We start from the raw sequence: 15,579 nt of genomic DNA on the forward strand, positions 1-15,579 counted from the left end.
CTTTGTTGGAGAGTGTGGTGTCAAGCGAATGTGGATAAAATGGAATCGATATCAAAGCTCTATCCTCCGTAAGGCGACAGTGGTTGGCAAGTAATCAGGTAACTACTACTACATGATGCAAAGTTAGATAAACATTACTAAATTGTGAATTGTCTACACAAAATAGAGAATCAGTTACCACAGCTAGGAGAGAAATAACTTCCAATAAACCTTCGAGTAAAGGTATTAAAAATGGTTTGGGAAATATAGGTATTAAAAATACTTTTGAAAACATTTTTAAACTACCAATAAGTACGCATCTTCACTATCTCACTTCAGTGAGCTCAACACGGTGAGCTGAAATGTTCCCGTTCGATTCGATGGTGAATCTGCGGCTCACGGAGCTGGTGAAAACCTTTTTCTCACTGCAATATTTCACGTTTGCGATTGTTTCTCCCCACACCGTTTTGTGTGTCGCTACTCAAATTGTGTTTTCAAATGCTCACCCCGTGCCGCTCACTATGCCCCCCGCTACGCCCCCCGCTACGCCCCGCTGCTCACGATTGGTTTAATGGAGGAGATTGTGAAGCACTTTTCTAGTGTACTCTTTCGCACTCTTTCGAATTTTTCACAGTTCATCGGAGCATGCGCCGATAATGAAAATTGACTTTCCATTTGCTTTCCGCTGAGGTAGGTCTAGAAGAAGCGCTGGTGGTGGTGATGGTGGGTTCGGCCGGAGGAGGCAAGCGGCAAAGACATGCTGCTGGGGAGCCCTCGAAGCTTGGTAGGAAAATTGACAGTGCGGTAAGTGATTCGACCACCCGAAAGTGTGGTGTGGGGCTTTCCGGACTGTTTTTTTTTCCTGCTTCCTTCCTTTGCCAGCCCACGATGAGCACGCCATGGGGAAAACGCTTCCCCCGTTTGCATGTTTGCGTGCGGGAAGGAAAGCTCGCCGCGGTGTCGGTGTGAGTGGCTGTCGTTAGATTTGCCAGCGGTCAAGTCGCGAGACGGGCGGTTTTGTGACGCACGCGTACACTCGCACGGACGTGCACAAGGCGAAACCGTGGTGTGGGAACGGTGCCGTTTTTGTTGGTGGTGTTCGTGTGTTCGTATTTGTGTACGACCAACGGTATGACAACGACGTGACGTTACAGGATAAGTAGGGATCAATGAAGGTTACAGGCCGCCCAAATACGGAGGCAGCGTGATCTCACTTGATCGTCGAATTAATTTGTGCAATGGAGACGCCTGGTGCTTTTCGCTTCGCCGAATGGAGGCGCCTAGTACTTTTCGCTTCGCTGAATGGAGGCGCCTGGTTGCTTATGAAACATTGGCTACCAAGAGGGGTCGGGGTTTGGATCCTAGTATTTTTTTAAGCAATTCACACCAAATATTCCTGCAATTTAATATCACGTTCTAAATACAACCTTTTTTCTTTCCTTCCCCGTTGGAAATCGTTGTGGAAAACCACAAAGTCGACGCACGCCTAACCCATTCACGATGCAATTCGGGCAACTACGGCGTGCCGTGCCGGGTACCGGTTGTCGATACCACCCATCCTGACGTGGCCGTGGCTCGGTGGCGACGTGGGAGCCTTTCCAGCCACGAGCCGGCGGTTCGCCCGCCTGCCGCCCGCGTGACCGACCGTGAGCCCACGACGGCGGACCGAGAAGCTGCTGCGCGCTGAGAAGATGTTCACCCAAACCAACCGCGACATTCGATTCTCCAGTGTAGCCAACGGTGACGATAACGACGACACTGCAGCCGCCGCAGTAAGTGCCGCCACCGCCGAGCCAGTGCGGATTGTCCGGGTCGTCGCGCCGGGAGTGATCGCGAGTCGGGACCGGAAGCCGGACGCCAGTGACGCCGGGCGAGTGACGAACGCGTGTGGGTGGGGGGTGCAGCCAGCCGCCAAACCGTGCAACGGCATGTGCGGCCGTCCGGTCGAATCTGTTTCGCCATCGTTGGCCGATCTGTTTCGCAAGAAGAAAAAGCCCGTCGGATGCTGCTCGTGCGACAATTGTGTGCAATTAGTGTGCGCCGTACGGCTCCGAAGCGGCGGGGCGCGATGAAAACGAGCTCGAACAGCAGTCGAGGTGGTGCACACGGCGTCCGAGCCCGACCCGGGGAAGGCATAGTTCGTACGGTTCGTGGTGCAACAACCGGCGAGTATTGTGATCGGCGCACAAAATGGATGCAAAATCAGTGGTGAAAAGTTCATGATACTATTAAAAACACACACACACACACGAAAAGCAAAACGAAAGGAAGAAAACACTTGGTGTTCGTGGTTAACAGTCACGTGGTGGTGAAGCACCGTTTTTTTTTTCGGAAGAGCGCGAGTGCCTAGTGTAAAACCATCTTTATTGACACGTGTATGCAACAAAAAAGGGAGGAAAACAAACTAGAAGTGAGTTCATGAACTATATGTGCACGTTGTAATGAATTTTGAATGAAAAGTTGACAAAAGGGAAGCCACGGGGTAAAACTAGCGTGAAGTGAAGTGTTCCAGCAGAGCGTTTGCGTTTGCTTTGCGGAGCGAGCAAGCCTTTTCATTGTACTTCGGTTTCCGGCAAAGTGAACAGCATCAGCCACAAGCAATATGGCCGACATGCCGGATCTATCGCACCTGACGCAGGAGGAGCGCGCCATCATCGAAGGGGTGATGATGCGGCAGAAGCAGGAGGAAGAGCGGGAAAACGAAATCATGCGGTAAGTGGAGTAAATTTCACGATCGGAGAGAACGATAGATGATACATTTTTAACTTAAAATATGCGATAAGTAAATATTGGGAGAAAATTACAATATTAATAAATTAATAATTTTATTAATAATTACTTTAAGTCAGTGCCACTAAACTTAACTTAAAGTGTTTGTTTTAATACGCAATCTAATTAGTCTTGATTAAAAAACTGGTGCTCTACACTTTCATGGAAAATATAATTATCAATACATTTTACAGGTTTCAATCGTTGTATTCCAATAGATTTTGGTATCGATCCTCGACCATACTCGACCAGAAATAGAATAGAGAAAATATTTTGCATCCCACTGGCAAATGATCGAATGCCACATTGAGCACTGATTGGAAAATAAATTAAATACTCATTTATTCATGAGAAGTACGTGGGAATGCGTGAAGCATGGCAGAAATGGTTTTAATTACTGCAGCCGCCATGAAAGAGGTAAAAAACCACGCATCGCAAGGTTTCGTTCGTTGTGTTTTTCCCAAAAACTGAATCACAACGTTCGGTTATCTATAAATCAAACTATACCTGTTACTAACGGTGTTCTTAAATGGGTTTAAAAATGTTAACAAATATTCCGACACTGCTTGATGCGTACCAATTTAACTGAAGCTTTGATTTCCCACCTTGAACACTTATGCTTCGACTTCGCACTCCACCAGAACATATCTGTTTATACATGTTTTTATTCTCCATCAACCTCTTTTCCCTGGCAGCCGCAAGCAGGACGAGGTGGCCACTCTCGTCGACTCCATCCGGCAGAAGTCGGAGCAGCAGAAGAAGGCGGGCGTCGAGCTGGAGGCCACGTGCCACATCTGCCTCAAGACAAAGTTCGCGGACGGTATAGGGCACATCTGCCACTACTGCAACATCCGCTGCTGTGCCAAATGCGGTGGCAAAGTAACTCTTCGCAACAATAAGGTAAGTGGCGGGTTTGAAAGCGCCAGGAGGGAGGGGGGGAGCGCAATTCCGAATGCGAAAACTTGCACACGCTGAAAAGTTTTATTGGTGATAAACATGCTGGTTGGTTTGCTTTGGTTTGTTTTTTTTTTGTGTGTCGTTTTCACCGTTCGTATGCAAAGTGCAAACATCGTTCGAGGTGTTTTCTTGTTGTCGAATGTGTAGCATGATAAATGAAGCGTTTAAATTGCACTTGACAGAAGTTAATGTAACAGAACGTAATGCTAGAGACTGAAATCACTTTCCGAATATAGTTGAAACTTAATTGATAAATAGTGATGATAAAGTATTAGACTTTCACGTTATTTTAATTTTATTAAAAGTAACAATTCGTTTGTGTTTTTAATGCGTTTAGCCTTCCAAACTTTCTGCTACTCATGGAAAGGAAGTGCAAAAACTACGCGCAACGAATTTATATCTCAACCTGTTAAAACACACACGCCGCTTGAATAATCAAAACGATTTGACTCTGATATGTATTTATCTTGTATTTAAATGCGCAGTGTTTGTTTCTTAGCCCCAAATGATCCATCAGACATAAACTTTAATTTTCAACATTCAATTTTTAATCAAATTAAACCAATGAAATGTAATCCACACTGTCATATGAGATATAAATCCCATTTTTTGTAGAACTAAAAACTCTTGGCAATTTTTATCACACATACAGTAAATGTCAGTCAAATCAAGCAATTTAAACATTTTCATCCGGTTTGAGTTGTGAATCTTTTATCCGGTTTAAGAAAATGACAAACCATTGCTGAAAAAACATATAAATAAAATCAATGTCAAATCTATTACAAAGCGCTCCGGCGATAATTTTCACTCAAATACGGCCCTTACCGTCAGATACTGCGGAAGCAGCCATCGAAAGTAAAAGAAAGATCACCGCAAGGTGACTGTTCCGGTTGACCGTCATATCCGACCCTGCTGTCGGATGTGTGTACGCGTAACCGAAGCCAACCGCTCTCCGCTAAGCGCTATTGATTGTGGATTTCCTAGAAAAGGTTTCCCGCTTGCAAAGCGGATCCCGTCGAGGGCTATCCTGGAAGGGATGGGGGGGGAGCCTTTGCGGTGCGGTGAGGCGCGGCGAGACTTTTCGGCAAATATGCGTAGCGCATAAACAAGCGGCGTATGGTGGCAACGGAAAAGCGAGTGAGTGAGCAAGCGCACCCCTCCGCCGCGAAGCAAGCGTTACATCGGGAATGGAAAGTCATCGAAGATGAAAATTTCTCGCAGCCCCAAAAACGGTCGCTTTCGTCCGCGGCTCCACCTCCCGCGCGCGCGTCCGCCATCTTAAGGAATGGAAGGCGAATGAATGAAATGACGTCATTTCGGTTCGTTGCCTGGCTTCGCCCTTCCCCGCGAGCTTTGGCCCAACGATTGATTTTTGATTTATGAACCAATGAATGGCGTGGATTCGCTGAATAGCGCGAATCGGTCGGACGTTCCTCACAAAATGGCTCCCGCCCGAAGACAATGGAGTGCAATGCTTTTGCCTTCCCTTGCGCCTTGGCAAACGGGGCCGGCCGGACTTTCCACTGGCACTGCACGCCCGTTTAGGGAAATTTACATGAGTTATAATTTCTGCTAGCTCCATCGTTTGGCACCGCAACGTTTGGTTGGAAATAAGAAAGTCGAAATAATGGCACACAGTGATAGGCCGATTGGACGGTCGTGATGCTGCGTAGGAGCCCGAGACCCGGGGAAACTTATTGCACTCGTGCAGCTATATAAAGGAACATAATTTTAAGTGCCCCCTCCCACCCCCCCCCCCCCCCTCTCTTACTATTTCGCCGGCCAAGTCATCCAACTCTTTGCCTGGGCCTGCTTCTCTTAGCAGCTCGGCTTAGCTGTCTGGTAGCGGTTCGGTTCCATGCTGCCCATTTTTGTCTTTATTATCAACGCAACGTCTTGCCCCTCCCCGACCCTTTCTCTCACCTCCAGCGCGCGCTTGCGGCCTCCTTCAGCTGGCTTTCGCTCTAGCCAGTAGACACGAGTTTCGTTTTGCTTGTCTGCTGGCGCTCATCAGCATAGGCGCCCAGAATGCTGGTGCCAGCTTTTTTTTCCTCACTTCTTTTTCTTTTTCTTCATCTTCTTCTTCTTCTTCTTCTTCTTGTTTTTGGCCTCAACATTCGATTCGCATATGCTACGCGCGTGGCTACCATCTTCCGTGCTCTTTCTTATGGTTCCGTTTCTTCCTCACACTCCCTCGGAGTCTGTCGAAGTGGTGCCGATTTTTGTCAATGTCCAACGCGTGGATGGCCCACCCGAGCGGCCGGATTCGAACGGATTAACAAATCGGAACGGGCGATGGGTGGTGCGTTGTGCACGTCTTCGTTGCCGCCAAAGCGATGGTCGGGTGGCGTCTTGGCGAGTCGAGTGCTGCCGTCTCGGTTGAAATATGACGAAAATCTGAAGCACCCTGGTCTGGTCGTTGGGCGGAGGCGGGACGGCTGGACGCGCGCCATTATTTGGAACGCTTTACCGTTTCCCTCTATTTAACAATAGCCTTTCTTGCGATGACTTACAGATTTTCCAAAACGCCTTTCCCCCCCATATCCTGCCCGACGCGCTATCGATTCCGTCTGGTCGGGAAGCAGTTGGTCTAGCGTTTTGCTGGAAAGTAATAATTACTCCGCTCGGCTGCCGGAAATTTGACTGGTATTGGCTGCCAACAGTGGCCTCGCCGGCTAGGAAGGCCGGGAAATATCTGCCTGCTGGGATGGGGAAAAAGCCGTTCATTCATTATGTCCAGGGCGTGCCTCGATCGGTAGGTGGATTTTCTGCCAGCTGACCCAGATGTGCTCGCATTGTGGCTGCGAGGAGCTCGTAGCTGATGCGAAGCACGTGTATTCCCCGGGCTGCAGCAAGTGAACCGGGAACCTGAACCCCGCCCCTTCGGATGGGAAGCTTGTGCCAACTCGCGTGCCGCTTTGGCGTACGGTTAATAATTTACGATACGCACTGAGTTTGGAGCGTTGGCAGCGGCTCGTGTGGCGCAACCGAAGGGAAAACCCTGGCCTGGGCCATGTGATGATTTGGATTGCCTGCACCGCGAGCTCCTTTTCCCAGAAAGCACATACTTTTTGTTTTAGGGACAGGGAGATGATAAACGATCCTCTAACCGCATAACGTAAGGGCTGAAAGTTTATGAGTCGTTACAGCAAACGAGTGATATTCGCGACGCAAACCAATGGCACCGACGTTTTGATCGTCAAAATGTATGCTTAATGATATGAATCGCTGCAGGAGAGGAATGGCTAACGCCTTGAATTGCTTGAAAAATCTTTTGAAATGGTTTCTTTAATGTATTTAACACGTTCCGTACTGCGTCACCCAAATATGGGTGACAGCAGTTCTAGTTCTAAAAAGTTTTTGACCCATAAGTAAATGAAAATGCAACATAAACGTTATTGTAATATTTTATATAAATTTTTGGGAAGCTAAGTTTTTGTTTGGCCTTCGAAAACAATCGGTTTAACAAATATAATAAATAAATTGTAACTTAAAAAATTGTGCTAAAACGCTTGGTACACAACGTGTTAATGATTTTTTCTTATGATCTATTCTGTAGCATTAATAAATGCTTTAAAATATGTTTTTTTCGCAAACAATCCGATGGAAACCGTTCCTGATTAAATTCTACATTTAAATAATAGTCAAACTACTTAAGTGTCTTTAAAAGTCAGTAATTTTGTAGAAGTGAATGATTGTTTATGGTTTCCTAAAGTAAATTAAATTGTTTTTAAAACAAATTTATTCCATCCCATCCGAGTATCAAGATATTTTTTAAATATGTTTGACGATGAAATGTTAATTCTTTTTCGAGCCTCACTTGGCATGTGCTGTGCGTTATTTATTAGCAAACGATTTGTTTTATAACCAAGTAACGACTCTTTGTTAGGATTAGCCACTCAAACAATTTGACCTTTAAACTCAGAATGTTCTGTGAGTCAGCACATGACGAATCAGCGTCATGGATGGCTCTTCTGAATGATTCATGAAACTTTTCACTAAACAACATGTTTACAAATGGGTCCTTGCAGGTAATATGGGTATGCATAGTGTGTCGGAAAAAGCAAGAGCTGCTGTCGAAAACGGGCCAGTGGATGAACAAGAGCACCAGCCCGGATGGGATGATACGAAGGCAGGAAGGTGACCCACGGGTGAGTTTTCTACTCCGGGTAAGGCGTTCTGTTCTAGCACGAAATCGTTTGACGCGCCGTTGTTTACCGTTGCCTCCGCAGTCGCTGCCCCAAACGATGCTCGACCCGCACGATCCGTCCGACAAACGGCCAAAGCTCGAGCGGGCGCGCAGTGCGGCGGAGAAGGAGAACAACCCGATGCAGCGGGCCAACAGTCAGCTACGTCGGCAGTACAGCCAGCAGGATCCGCCAACCCGCCGACTATCGCAGTCGGACGGCGTGGACATGATGATGTCGCCCGGTCATCAACACCAGCAGCAGCAGCAGCAGATGGGTCGCATGCAGCAGATGGGACGGCCGGGCATGTACGGACAGCCGGGTGGTGGTGGGTACGGCGGTGGCTACGGAGGCCACCATTCGCAGCTGCCCCAGCCGCCGATGCAGCATGGGGGCGGTGGAGGAGTTGGCGGTGGCGGAATGGGGTCCTACGGTGGAGGTGGTCAGCATTCAATGACGCCGCAGGTCCACATCACGCACGCCGGCGGTGGAGGGTACGGCCACGAGGATCCCAGCTACTACCAGGTACGTGGAGTGGAAGGGCAAATAACATATTTATTCCCAATTTTTCACTGTCTAAAACATCTATACAACACAAAATAGGTAACAGCTCATATTTGAACCATGAATTCCTGAAAAAAATTAATTAGAAGAGGTAAAGATTAATTAGAAGAGGTAGTCTAATGATAACTGTTGAGAATTTTATCAAACCGTTAACAATTTACATTCTTCAAAGAGAAACGAAGCATTCGGAATTGATTTTCGAAAAATTCAAGCATTTCAATTATGAGCGCCTGCAGGTATGCAATACGCTCAGCATCGTATAAATGGTGGATATTTGTCTGCCTATTCCATTCGATATTGTCTTCGTTAGTAATGCTTATTTGTTGGTTGATTCTATTAGAAAGGATTAAAAGAAAAATTATCCTTAAACCTGAACCAGTTGGCCTTATAATCTTTTTCGAGTTATAAGTTTGAAATTGAAGCCGCATAGGAAACGAATCGAAACCCTTTGAAAAGTTGGTGCTTTCAAAACATCCTTTTACCGTAATATGTACAACTAAACTTTCTTCATTGCTTGGCTCAGTTGAAGTTACTCATATTAACATGTGCGTGCTTTCGCTTTTCGCAACTCTCCAAATCGCAGAGTGAAATCGAGGACCTGATGCGAACGCATCCCCATCTGGTGCATCCGCGCCAGCAGCAGCACTACGCCGAGTCGCTGCAGTCCAGCTCCGGCCATAGCAGCGGGGGAATTGGTGGGGGTGGGGGCGGAGGAATGCATCTTCCACCCGAGCCGACCAAATCGCACAAGCGACCCCTCGGTGGACCCTACCTGCCCCAGCAGCGATCGTTCAGCAGCTCCGATGAGGACATTCGCTCCACGCCGGAGTTCGAAGGTAAGTTCGATGTTGTAACACGTGTGTGTGTTTGTACGCGCGTGTGTGTGTGTGTGTGAGTGTGCGTTAACTTATTTCGATCCCGATCATTGAGGCGCCAGATAGGCCTCCGGTTACCAAAATTTCCCAAACTGTCGGGAGAAGGACAAAGGAGGATGCAACTGCACTCCCCTTTTTCCTTAACATTGACATCGATTTTATTTTCCACGCTGCGGCTAGCGTTTAGTGGCCCCGGTACTGCTAGTTCCGTTTCCTGTGTTTTGTGCAGTTTTATTTGTGTTTATTTTTTCCAAATCAAAACATCGTACCGTTTTTTGTTTTCTTAGTTCGTTCGGCGTTCTTCCCTTCTTTCCATCGGCCGGTAGTTCGAAGAAACGGAAACACATTTTTAATAGTTTATCCACAGCGCTAGTATCGACAGTTACTTTACTTGCGCCCCTTTCCCACGATCTGCAAAACTGTAATGCTCTTAAAAACAATCATCGCCCCAGTCCACCACCCCTCCCCCCTGGTTTACATTAGCCAAACTTCGCCAGTGTTGATGGTTCCGCCGTTGTATTTTTCTGTTCGAGTGGTTTGTGTTTGACTTCGGAAAGCTAAATTTCTTAATTCCTAATTTTGGAAACTTCCATTTCTGATCTGGTCCTACGCTAAGAAAGAAACTTTAAAAACTCTCCACGCAATGTTCACCGTAAGCTGTCATGCTGGTTTTCGGTAGGAGTTTGAAGGCGCGGGTATTTTTAGTACAGAGATTTAGCACAATCTAAATGGGCACCGGGTTTGCGTTTTTTTTTTTTGCGTGGGTGTTCGTTCGAGCTTCTCGATCATTCCTCACCATTAGAGAAGGATGGGTTTTTCGTCCGGCGTAGGATGTCGATGACATTTGCAAACTGTGGTGGCTGTTAATTTGATGAATGAAATGTCTTTCACCACGTGGCAAACCGCTGCTCAAACTATGACGAACCTTTTACGTACGCCTCCACGCGTTGCTTGAGGAAAAAGGGCTTCAATACACTAGCCTTCTCTGTCTCTCTATCATCCTGCGTTGCTGCTGATTGCCACTCTAAAGGATGATTCAGTGGGGGAGTTTTATCTGGAGCAATGTTGAGTGTGGAAAACCACGTCGCTAATCTCTATAAAAATGGATTCCAACCAATAACCTTCTTACTCATTGGCCGAAACGTCAACCGATGGAACGGTTTTCTTTTCGAACGCATCAAACGGGGTTTCACGTGAACCTTGGAACCGCTGTCAACGAGCGTAGCGGTGGAAATTTATTCGTCTAGTCTCTCACCCCACTGGAAGCTCCCATATGTCGGTGGGCAACCCTGGGCCTCGTTCCACGGTCGCCGGTGCACTCACTGGTGGTGTCACGCAGCCATACAACGGCACAATCCACGTCGTCAGACCATCGCGTCTTTAATTCGTCGCCTCTAATTCGCTTTGTTCTGCAAGGTTTTTGTAGGTCAGGACGACATCGTCGTCTGACTGACTGACTGACGTGCTGCAGCTTCTTCCCTCCACCGGGAGGGGTTGTTTTTACAACGTGCACGTTACAGCGCGCCCTTAGCGGTAGACGGGTGGTGGAGGAATGCAATCGGTGGCAGGCGAACACAAAACAAAGATATGGAATGAAAGATTCAAGCTGCCACACTCCATGGAGACGCCTGGTCGCTGTCGTCGCGGAGGTTGGTGGTTACTTTGTTCGACTTTGTCCTCCGACTGACTTTCTTTCTGGCTTTCGGTCCGCAACTGTAATGGGGGATTTTTCCATTCCTTCGTTTTGTCTCCTCCCCTCCTCCTTTCATCGCCTTTCTTCGCCCGCTTTCGCCCAGTTTTGCTTTCACTCCCGTGTCCTATATGAAGCACGTTCCATTGCACTGTCAATTGGCTTCCTTTGCATGCATATCCTCCCCAAACCTCCCCGGTTGGCCCCGAATACGAATGCCTTGTAATTTTCCACGTGCCCCTCTTACCAGCTACCCGGGGAGGAAAAGGAAGATTTCTGCTTCTACTAAAATGGGAAAGAAAACCCATAAGCTACCACTTTCCTGCGCGGAGACTCATTTGTCGGGCAAATGCAATGCCCTCCGAGCGATTCCACGCGGCAGCAGGGTGCAAGGGGTGAGTGAAGCTCCACGGCACTTACCCCTTGCCCACGGCCATTTACTTGCAGTGACCTCGGGTTGCGGGTTGCAATTACCCTTCGCTTGCATGTGCTTGTATCAGCCATAACGTATCAGTGGCGAACATCGGCAGTATCTGTTCTACTGCAGTATCTTTTATTTTCGGGCACATCATCGTGCCTCGTCGTTCTCCCCCCCCCCTCCTCCGTGGCCTATTTCTTTTGCGTTAGTGCCCCTCATCGGAGCGCTCGTAAATTATTGCGCCCGTTATAAATTGCATTATTGACGACGGGCTGTACCATAATAGTAATAATGTGAACTTGCTCCCGGTCGGTAAGGAAAAACGGTGGGGGGGACACTCGGAGACACGCTTCGATGCATTCCCCTCGTCCCTCCCATGGGACTGCCTACCCGAGTGAGTGCCGAGTGCTGGTTCGTTAGTGCTGGTAAATTGAGGTTTCTGGAACGTTTCACCGAAGGGCACCGGCTCCGAAGGGGTTGTTATCGCCTATTGATTGTAGCCAGATTTTTGTGCCCATTTTCATTACCAGCAGCAGGCAGCATCATCATCACCATCATCAACCTCCTCATCTCCATCATCCTTTTTCGATAAGATTGCAGTATTTCCCCATACACACCGTGTGTGTGTCTCTGTGTGTATGTGCTTTTTGTAATTCCCCTGCGGCAGCTTTCCATCGACTGCACTGCAATCAGTGCTTCTAGCCTTTCCAGTTCCGGGCTGCCGTATCATTGCCTGCTTGCCACTTTGTATGGCTTTCCGGAGCAAAACTTCTTTTGTTCGAGCGATCGTGATGCCAACGCTGCCTTTGACGTGCGATAGTTTCCCATTTTCCCGACCTCCCCGTGGTGGGGACGCCTGGTGGAAATTAATCACCATACGTACATGCACACTGCTCGCTCCTGATATACTGCTCGGTTTAAATAGCTTGCGGATAATTGAACCGAAATCTTTGAGTTTGTTAATTTTTGTTTTGTGGTGATTAGTAATACGTGTAACAGTACCATTCCACAAAATACCAACCAATGGAGACGCCTGGTGTTTGACGCCTAGGATCCGACCGAACGCAACCATTCGCACGACGCAATTGTTGTGCTTCTTTTTCCCTATTTCATCCACGTCATCAGGCCGAAAAACGATTGTCCTTTTCGGTCGGGAGGGAGGGAGGGAGGGGTGGGATTGGGGAGGAAGAAAAAGTTTCTAGCTGGGCTGGGTTGACTTTGAATTTTGCTTCCCACACACCACCCGGGGCCGGCTATCTCTCTGACGTCAGGGCAGCGTAAGGCAGCGGATGCAGGTTTGGGTGTAAAAAGTCCGTAGCCCGCACGTGCGTATGCTGGTGTTGCGGCGTGACACGCCGATTACGCCGGGGTCAAACTCGGTCCCGGCCCATTGACAACCGGGCGCTGGGTGGCCGCTGGTGTTGGTGTTGGGAATGCCAAACCACCGACCCCTCCCCCCCCGAGGCTCAGCTGCCCAGCGGCTAGCACGTGTGGTGGAATCGAGTGGCTGCGGTTCGGGTGGGTCTCTCGGTTTGCTGCTTGCCGATGGCTAATTCTCGCCCCTCATTTGCCTCCAGGAAAAGCGCTGTAGCACGGGAATCCACATTTTTTACCAAACAGTTAAATGGGAGAGAGGGGAGAGAGAGGGAGAGCAAACACCAAACGCAGCCCTACATAAGTGTTCGGTAGGTACTGGCGTGTGCTTTGCTGAGCGTGTGTCCGAGAGCAGATTTCCAATTAATAAATTCATATCAATGACCTTGGGCTGGTGGATGCTGAGTGCCTTCCCGCTTTGTTCCCGGCGGAACGAGCAGCCGGAGATCCAGCAGCAGCTGAAGCGCTGGTGGCAAATAAAATCGGGCGAATAAACAATCGAACACCCGCCAACGACCCGAACGAGAAACGGTCGTCGTTTTTCGCCACGCGCGCTCCCTGCTGTTGCGGTGAGTGACTCGGTGGGCCGAACGGTGCCAAAAAGCGATGAAAAAAACCGACCAACAGTCACGCACACCTCGCTCACCAACGGTTTTTTTTCTCCCCCCCCCGGAGGGCTACTGTGTACGCTGTTTACTATTCCACCCCCTGCAGGGCCCTTCGTTCTGCGTGTGTGTTTTTGGGCTTGTTTTGCTGACGTAGAACGGTTTTGGGGAAATGAGAGTTTGTTGGTACCGCCGCTAGATTATCGATTCCTTGGCCTCCAGCGGACCAGTGGCGGAAGTTGTGATCGATGGTAGGGCAGAAAAAGAATATCTGACAATGTAAAGAGTCGGGAGGAGCTTGAACGTCCTAAGAATTCCATGAGTGACAATCGTGTACTATCTTTAACGCCACAAGAGATATGATTTTATGGAGCACAATATGGCGAGTGATTTAAATTCGGTTTGTTTATGGAAACCGATACAGCAGCTGCACTGAAAAGCAGTTTTATACGCTTTAAGACCTTTGCTACCAACCATCGCCTTTGAAAGTGTCAAAACGGAAGCAAAGGGACCCAACGGTTAAGCTTTCCTCTTTCACTCTCCTGTAAAAGGCGCTCAGTTCGTGCGCTCTCTGTCCCTCTCATCATGCGCTCCACACACTCAAAACATCCCGATCACCGTGGGTCACTCACCGGCCCCGAGCACGGTAATTGATGAGTGCCGGTGCGTATAAGTTTGGCTGGAAAATAGGATGAACCGGAGAAGGAAAAACAAGGTTCCCAAAAAAAAAAGACCGAAGAGACACTGACGCGGCCAACCGAGCCGTGAACACACACACACACCCGGTGTGTATGTAAATTCGTCCTTACCGGATCAGTTCAGTTCGTTTCCAGCCGTCGAGCGCGTCAGGTTGGAAGTTTGGAAGCAAAAACCGCGACCTGCCGACCGGAAAGAGGACCTCCCTGCCACCCCCTCGGAGTGGTTCCCTTTCGAGGGAACGAACGATAATATACAAGCGCACCCGTGACACGCGAAGACGTTTTGCCGGGGGTTTAGTGTTGGGTCGCTGGCCGGGAGACACTGGTGCTGGCCTAGTTTGGTTTCGATTCCACCCACCCGACCTCGAGGTCCGACTTTTGGCCGGGAAAACGATTGACTGGTGGACCTTGTGATTTTATCCGTTCACCTCTTGTTTTATTTTTGTTGTGTGTGTGTGCTGAGATGTGTCGCCCGCATGTTTTGGGCGTGAAAGGATTTAGAGTGTGTAGGAAACCAGGAAAAACCCAAAAAACGAAACAATGATTAATCGAAGGCGACATGTGGACATTTTTGGTGTGTGGTAAACCTGTATGTTCTTGAAAAACAGCAATCGATTCGTCTGGCATACGAACTTTCAGGTCCCCGGGTGCTGTGCAGTAGGAAAAACGTTACCCTTCGGCACTGGATAAACCCTTAACCGAAGGTGGGTTTAGTTTCCGGGGCCTCAGCTTCCGACGTCCCGATCGGGCCCGGGTTTTGACACACTCTGTCACTGGGCACAAATAAGTGCATTTACCGATTGCATCCCCATCGGTGTGTGTGTGTTAGTGTATGTGTATTAGCACGCCTGAGGCCGTGTGCCCTTTCGAGCAGTGTGCCCTATGTGCCGTGTGCGGCCCGTACACACACAGGCGGCCGTGCGAAGGCGAAAACAGCTTTGCACCGGAAATTATCGATTGCCGGAAGAATTGACCATTCACGCCGTTCCGCAGCGTGTTGCAGAGGTGAGGCAAGGGGGTGGCAAGGAAAAAGGCGCGCAGTGCGGGAATGAATTGAATGAAACACAAGAGCGTCGCGAGGTGCCAGCGAGAGAAATAGAGAAGCGCATTTTCAGCACGAGAAGAACGGGCCAGGGACGGCGCTGTTTCTTTTTCCGATTCCGGTGCGTTTCGAGCTGAGAAGAACGCTTTCGGAGAGCGGCAGCGGAACGGTCGATTCGGGGACAAAAACCGTCGGTCTCCGGATCGTCCCTTGTCCCCCACTGTGTATGTATGTGTGTGTGGGTGTGTTTTTGTATGTGCGAGCGTGTGTTATTCATCCTGCGAGCTGATGATGCTTAGCTTTTAATCGACACACCACACTTCGGGTTGAGTGAAGCCTTCGGGGCGGCGTGTGAAGCATGTGCCGGGGGACACAAAAAACAAGGCACACCAAAAAGGGAGGTTGCAATCGGTCCGTTCAT

General features: G+C 48.8%; 1 protein-coding gene across 1 annotated transcript in view; it reads left to right on the forward strand.

Annotated features, from left to right (window-relative positions):
• The first annotated feature begins 2,581 nt into the window (after positions 1-2,581).
• The window catches only part of LOC131260072 (regulating synaptic membrane exocytosis protein 2), a 39,151-nt gene continuing 26,153 nt past the window's right edge, over positions 2,582-15,579 (forward strand). The window contains exons 1-5 of the mRNA XM_058261733.1: positions 2,582-2,691; positions 3,444-3,648; positions 7,737-7,856; positions 7,938-8,417; positions 9,040-9,292. Coding sequence (XP_058117716.1) covers positions 2,582-2,691; positions 3,444-3,648; positions 7,737-7,856; positions 7,938-8,417; positions 9,040-9,292 — 1,168 coding nt within the window. The remainder of the gene's footprint in view (positions 2,692-3,443; positions 3,649-7,736; positions 7,857-7,937; positions 8,418-9,039; positions 9,293-15,579) is intronic.

The sequence above is a fragment of the Anopheles coustani genome, chromosome 3 (assembly GCF_943734705.1).
Source record: "Anopheles coustani chromosome 3, idAnoCousDA_361_x.2, whole genome shotgun sequence".
In the NCBI taxonomy this organism is placed as follows: Eukaryota; Metazoa; Arthropoda; class Insecta; order Diptera; family Culicidae; genus Anopheles; species Anopheles coustani.